Source organism: Alosa sapidissima, chromosome 9 (genome assembly GCF_018492685.1).
Source record: "Alosa sapidissima isolate fAloSap1 chromosome 9, fAloSap1.pri, whole genome shotgun sequence".
NCBI lineage: Eukaryota > Metazoa > Chordata > Actinopteri > Clupeiformes > Clupeidae > Alosa > Alosa sapidissima.
Window position 1 is genome coordinate 21,399,459 of NC_055965.1, and position 7,500 is coordinate 21,406,958.

Below are 7,500 nucleotides of genomic sequence, written 5' to 3' on the forward strand. Positions count from 1 at the left end.
CCACCTCCCTACTCCTCTCTACCTCCCCTTACTCCCCTCCACCTCCTCCACCTCCCTCCTCCATCTCCTCTTTCCTCCCTTCTGCTCTCATCTCATCTCCCCTCTCTTCTCCTCTCCCCTCTCTTCTCCTATCCACCTCTTCCCCTCTTTCTCCCTCTACTCTCTCCTCCCTTCGCCTCTCCTTTTATCTCCTCTCACACTTCTCCTTCTCTCATTTCTCCTATCTTTGCCTCAAGGCCGGAGGCCGAGTGGCGCAGGCAACAACAGCCGTGGGAATATCCATGACCAATCCCACGATCACGAGTGCTATATTGCTTTTATACAACAATTCTACCACAAACTAAATAATCTGAAAACACCCCATTATTGTTTAAAATTGTTAATTTTGACATCGTTCTTACGCATCAAAAAATAGTTCCCTTTTCAATAGACAGCGTCTTGGTTGCTAGGTAACCAACATTCCAGACCCCTCGTTACGGGTCTTTGTGGTTTACATGTCTTCTTGAAAGAAATGTGGAAATCACATTCATATCTAGGTTTGCTGCATGCATGTTACAAGGACACTGGGCCATGTCATGTTGCCTCACTTCACTCATCTATCTATCTATCTATCTATCTATCTATCTATCTATCTATCTATCAGTCTGTCTGTCTGTCACCCACAGACAGTCCCAGTGTGAGTGGACCGCGTCTGCACGTTCAGCTGACCCGCATCAATAACTCTGATTTACAACGACGGGGACGTGGACAGCGGTTGAATAAAGGTGTCCATATGGTTCCGTCCACTGAGAGGTCATGGAACAACGGAACATGATGGAACCCCACAGCAGGTGGACTGTCATCATTCTCACGCAGGGGCAGCTCATTCAGTGTGATACTTCACCTATGTGTGGTGTCGTGTCAACTGAAATTACGTTTAACATGTTTAATGTATAGACGGCTTGCGACTAGTCGCATAAAACTTATTATAGATATGGCGCAAGATATGAAATATAAACACAAAATCCTTATTCTGATATTACAACTGACTATCTTCCTGGTTGTCAAGGACAGAGAAAACAAAACTTATAAACTGTTACAGTAACACGACAGCTTCAGGCGATGAGGGGGCAAAGTTAACATTAGGAAAGTCCAAATAAGGTAAGGGATTTCTTAGTCCGATTATTATTTCAACTTTGAGTGCTTGTGATATCTACAGATATTAGTAAACTGACTATACATAACTATTCGGACAACTGCTCAACAACTGGACACCTCACACTCCCAGGGCCCGGAAAAAGAGAGAGTGTGGGTATGTGTGTGTGTGTGTGTGTGTGTGTGTGTGTGTGTGTGTGTGTGTGTACGTGTGTGTGTACATACTTTCCGTCGGCCAGGTTGACCTTCTTGAATATGGGGTAGAGGTCGGGGGAGGGCTGGCCGTGCTGGTCCTCGTACAGGAAGACAGGCGAGCGCCCTAGCTCCAGGCCCACCTGCTGCACGCCCTCGCTGTCGTACACCGACAGCAGGAAGCACTGGGCGCCACGCTTCGCGCGCACCGTCGCCACCACAGAGAAGTCCACCGGGAACACGCCATCTGGAGGGGGGAGTGGGAAGGGCAGGGGAGGGAGGAGTTTGTTTATTTTCATTTCATTCTGGTGTCGTTTGATTCAATTATATTCAGTTAAGCTTGTCTGTGGATAGAAAAGCTCTTTGAACATCGATTCAGGTCAGCTTTGTTCAATTTGTCTCTGCTTGGCCAGAGATCTCATCCAATTCATTTCAATTCCTGTCAGATAATGAATCCACTTCAATCTAATTCTACTTTATTTGAAATTACTTAATTTGTTTGACTTAAATAAATATAACTCTGCTTTGCTTAATCCAATTGAATCCTGCTCTTACTCACCCTTGGCACTTGTCCCCTATGTCCAGTGGTGTAGTCTATGTGATACGCAAGACTACGCACTATACCCACATAAAAAGCATCACCATCTCAGTATACCCACTTAAAATAGGCAAGGATACGTATTACTGTAAAATTTGGGGTTGATCACAGTATACCCACTACAGCTAAATACTACATCACAGTATATCCACTACAGCTAACTAGACTACACCACTGCCTATGTCCTTATCTAGTTCCCCTTTAGATGCAGAATCCAGAACACAACCCCCACCCCATGTTGTAAAAAGTAAAATTAGCTCATAGATAGTGTACAAAATTCACAAAGCTGCGACTGTTTTTAGTATTCTTATGCAGACATTTTGTAAACGCAAAAAGTTACAGCAACTCTCCATCGGTTGCAGTCTAGAAAGTTGAGAACGGCACCTCAGACAGCACATGAAAACTGGGTCAGTCTGCATGTGAACTCCTGATATATATCCCTTGCATGCTGGTCTATAGGGCAGCGTATGTGTTTAATCAAGATGCTGCGGCAGACAAAACGGACCGAAAATGTACAGAAATCCCACGGCCCACATGACGATCCCACAGGCATCTGACCCTGGACACATCACAGAGTGCAACGCAGACCAGATGGCATCTTACTGTAACTTTGAAACAGCTAAAGGGCAACATCTGGGTCAACAGCAAGAAGTGACCCCAGACTGCACATAGAGTAACACATTAATATTCATCATCATATCACAGTCACTGTTGCAGACCTCCCTCATACATCAAGGTGCCTGCTTGATACCCCCAGTAAAATGTTCACAAAGTCTACTCTGTTGGAGGAGCTTTTTTGCCAACAAAGGTTGCTTTTTTGGTGATGTTTTTAATTTGACTACTACTGTATACACTTTTTCTGTGTATATCTGGAAGGAGAATATCAGTACTATCAAATGGAATATCAAGCATTACACACATTGTTTTTTCCCCTATTTGATTACCCAAGAACCTATTAATTAAGTTTTTAATTTTCAACTAATTAAATTAATTTCTATATACCAACCATGTTTTCATAGCATCCGACAACACTCCTGTGTAGTCGTTCACTCATGCTTCCCTCTAACAGAACAAACCTTATTGGCCTCAACAAGGACATCCTGATATGTAACCTAAGCAACTGCATTCTCGGATTGAACTAGTTGAGACAAAAACACTTGATCACTGTTACCAGGGTTTTACTGAGGTGTGTGTAAGTGTCAGGAAAACCCTGCACGAGTGTTACGTCCTACAGATGATGGTATTTGTTATGTTTGCTTTGCTTTGGTTTTGCTTTGTGTCTTTTCTCTCTACCATTGCCATGGCTTTGTCTGTCAGCTTCCTCCATTGTTCAAAGTATCTCTCGACTATTTTCGCTTGTGTGAGGTTCCCCTTTGTACAATTTCTGTTCTGTTCCATTTTGTATTTGCCGAGGCGTGCTTGGAGCAGGTAAAAGATTAGAGACTGGAGATGACAGACGGGCGAGTCGAATGGAAAGCTCTGTGCTCTAAAGCGCTGAGACCAACCAAGGCTTAGGGGCCTCTACAGTGGGTGGATGACCCAACACCCCACCACCACCCACACCCGAGACAGGCCTGTATCTGAGGGAATCTGTCATCAGTTGGCCTCCTCCCCCTGACCACTTTCACCTGTCCAAGTCACATAAACACACACAAAAACACACAAAAACACACACACACACACACACACACACACACACACACACACACACACACACACACACAAACACAAACACACACTCCTAACCCCTTTCATTATGTGCTGAAGTGAGACCTCAGTATGTCTGGTGAACTCTGAACTCCTGACTCCCGCCTGGAGTGTCACCCATGTTCTACCACTACCTACTACTTCCAAATACTATACTACACTATACCTTACCCTACTACACCATACTATACTATACTATACTATACTATACTATACTATACTATACTGTAACAAACTGCACAGTTTGTCTTAGAATGGTTTTATTGGTTACGCACCAAAACACACGAACGTCATTACACAGGCAAAACAAAGGACGTCAATTAAACAAGCACGATACACAAACAGGGTAGTCACATAAAATACACGGGGTAAACACATGAGGTACAACATAAAGAAAGACTATACCAGCTAACACATACATGACAAGGTAAACGCAATTACTCATACTAAAACCAACATCAACATTACACACACACACATACACTGCACAGCATTATGGGAGCACAGTCATCAACAGCTAGGCTCAGATCATTACAATACTATATTATACTATATGCTATAATATACTAGCATCAATTATTTGCTTTCCATGCATTCTTATATTCAATATCCCACAGAGAAGCCCACTGTAAACCTACTACAAAAATATTACATTACACACACACACACACACACCCACAAACACACACACACACACACACACACACACACACACACACAAACACACACAGTGATCTAGCAAAGACATGGATAGATGTTGGGGGAGGGTGAGAGCGCATTAGAAAAGAAAAAAAGAAAGAAATTGTGGGCTCACAACCCACCATAGCCTGTAGTACAAATTTCATTCTCCTGCGTTAATGACGGGTGCTGTCACACACTGGTGAAATATTAGGAGGAGGAGGAGGAGGAACGTGTCCCTGCACATCCCCTTCTCATCTCATCTCGTCGTGTGGTGGCCTCAGGCACCACACTAATCCAGCACACTCACACAGACACTCAGAAAGGGGAGAGAAGAGGTGGAGAGGAGGAGAGAGGAGGAGAGAGGAGAGGAGAGGTGGAGAGGAGGGGAGAGGAGTGGAGGGGAGAGGAAACTTGGAGAGAAGTGGAGAGGAGGAGAGGGGAGAGGAGCGGAGGGGAGAGGAGAAGAGTGGAGAGGAGAGGAGATGAGGGGAGGGGAGGGGAGGAGAGGAGAGGAGAGGAGATGAGGGGAGGGGAGGGGAGGAGAGGAGAGGAGAGGAGATGAGGGGAGGGGAGGGGAGGAGAGGAGAGGAGAGGAGATGAGGGGAGGGGAGGAGAGGGGAGAGGAGCGGAGGGGAGAGGAGAAGAGTGGAGAGGAGAGGAGATGAGGGGAGGGGAGGGGAGGAGAGGAGAGGAGAGGAGATGAGGGGAGGGGAGGGGAGGAGAGTGGAGGGGAGAGGAGAAGAGGAGAGTGGAGGGGAGAGGAGATGAGGGGAGGGGAGAGGAGATGAGGGGAGGGGAGGGGAGGAGAGTGGAGGGGAGAGGAGAAGAGGAGAGTGGAGGGGAGAGGAGATCAGGGGAGGGGAGATGAGGGGAGGGGAGAGGAGATGAGGGGAGGGGAGAGGAGAAGGAAATGAAGTTTGTTAAGAGAGAAGAAGAGAGAAGTGAATAAAAAAGAAGGGGAGAAGAGAGAAAAGAAAAGAAAGAGGGGAGAAGAGAAGATAAGTGGGAGAGAGAGAGGAGTGAAGGGTGAAGAGAGGATATGCTAAAAGAGGAGTTAAGTCGAGGGGGGGGGTGGAGAGGAGAAGGAAGGAAAGAAAGTAGAAGAATACATTTTCAAGAGAGGTGAAGGAGAAAGAGGTGAATAAAGAAAAAAGGGAGAGAAAAGACAAGAGAAGAAAAAAGAGGGGGAAAGAGAAGTAAAGGGGGAGAGAGAGGAGTGAAGGGTGAAGAGAAGATATGCTAAAAGCTGAAGCGCACTACAGACAACTTCAGAGAACCCTGTCTGATGATGCCAGGCAGATTTAGCCTTAGCTACTTCCTAAATCCTTAAATGAATGGCTTCCCCTGCCATGGATAACCAAGCCCCCCAACTGTATACCTGGATTGAACTCACAAAGTTAAAGGAAAAGCAGGTGATTGATATTTAGCAGACGCTAATGCTTAGCTAAGCAACACAGACAGTTGGTCACAACATTTTAGCAAAGATCCTTGATTACTAGCAAGATAGAGCAACGTAATTCGTTACTATGGGTGCAAAACGGGACAGTTCCGGTCTGCATAAGTGGGAGTGTCACCCTACGTCACTAAATAAACTTTCTCTCTTAATAAGCAATAACAACAGATAAACATAATTGTGTTCACAGTATTATTGTCCATAATCATGTATGATACCAATGAATCATTCTTAAGGAAATGATATAAATAATTTAATTAGTCATGTGAACCGAGCTAGCTAAAATGCTATACAAGTGGATGGTAGTAGCTATGGCAATACAGCTATGCGCTAACAAGTGACTAGTAGTTGAAGGACTTCACTTAAACTTAATATACTGTTGCAAATTCGCTTGAGTATAAACTATCCACTTTAACTAATGTCAGTAGTGTTATTCAGCTAGTTGTCATTTCAAAGAAATTACACTTCTCCGTTTAAAATGTTACCTTAGCTAAGAGGCTAGCTAGCATGCTAACAACCGGACAGTAACTGGCAGCAGCATGGTCTAATATTAACTTATTTTATTACAAATCCGAACACTAAAAAATTACACTATTAGGCTTGAAATGATCCCAAACACTTACAGATTATGACACAATTTTCCAAAAAACCCTCAACAAATCCAGAAAGACAAAATGACCAATTTATTGGTAAAATTCCACAAGTCTCCATTGACATTAGTGCAGCAAGGGCTTACTCTGGTCTGCATAAAGGGGGATTTTCCCCCCTCCCCCTTGCAATAATCGAACACGGAAATTGTCGAACGTTTGCACCTCTCGCTCCGCTTGAACCCTCTCTGATTTTAGTGTTCAATATGAAAGGCCCAGTTCTAGTCTCACCTGGGAAAATCTGATTGGTTGGAACACTGAGCTGAATTTTCTTGTCAATCTTGTAGGATAGGTCTGGTTCCTCCATGCCCTGCCTACTCGTGCAGAGACCCGCCTCCAGGGAAACGCCCTCCATTGTGTCTGATAGGTCCAAAATCTTCAGCATGTCGATGGGATCAACTGATTGGAGAAAACAGAAGGGGGGTGTGTTTCAGAAAATGCATTCCAGCTCTGACAACTGCTATTTCTGATCAACACACATGCTGTGTTAGTGATGCGATGGTTTTACAGACAAAGTCAAAATGAACACAAACATTATGGACCTCCTGCAGAAAAATGTTAGTCAGAAAAAGTGTACATAATCAAACATTTCCTCAAAGAAAATGTTCCTATACTGTCACAAAAACTGCATTTCTTCACATGCAAAATAAGAGACTATATTTACAATAACACAATAATACACTAATGTTGAACTGAAAAAAAAAACTACTCTGTTCCAATGGGAACTACAGGAAGCAACCTGTTCTGTTCTGCTCTAAAATGTGTTAGTCATATATTACCATGGTGATAAAGTGTGTGTTCAGAATTATAGTTTGTCTAATGATGGTCGTTATGAAGCAATGCAGCTTTCCATAAATGCATCCCTGTTCTGCTGTCAGTTTTTACAAGCAGCAAAACCACTAAATTTACAATGTGTAATTTCCTGCCATAAACAGTCAATTTTAAAGTCACACTATAGGTAACAGGTAATGACTAGTTCAACTAGTGTCTTCAAGTTAATAAACTTGTGCATAAAAGAATGTTCCCTGCCTTTAAAAGTATATAATATATATAATATACAGTATATCTAATATATATAAAGATACACA

At 43.6% G+C, this 7,500-nt stretch overlaps 2 protein-coding genes across 2 annotated transcripts in view; both read right to left on the bottom strand.

Moving 5' to 3' along the window:
* Positions 1-7,500, bottom strand: part of LOC121718035 (NACHT, LRR and PYD domains-containing protein 12-like) — a 1,225,568-nt gene that overhangs the window by 564,803 nt on the left and 653,265 nt on the right. The gene's annotated exons all lie outside the window — the stretch shown is intronic.
* Positions 1-7,500, bottom strand: part of LOC121718037 (collagen alpha-1(XI) chain-like) — a 77,467-nt gene that overhangs the window by 53,831 nt on the left and 16,136 nt on the right. Inside the window, 2 exon segments of the mRNA XM_042102818.1 lie at positions 1,360-1,573; positions 6,644-6,811. Of these exon segments, the coding sequence (XP_041958752.1) occupies positions 1,360-1,573; positions 6,644-6,811 (382 nt within the window).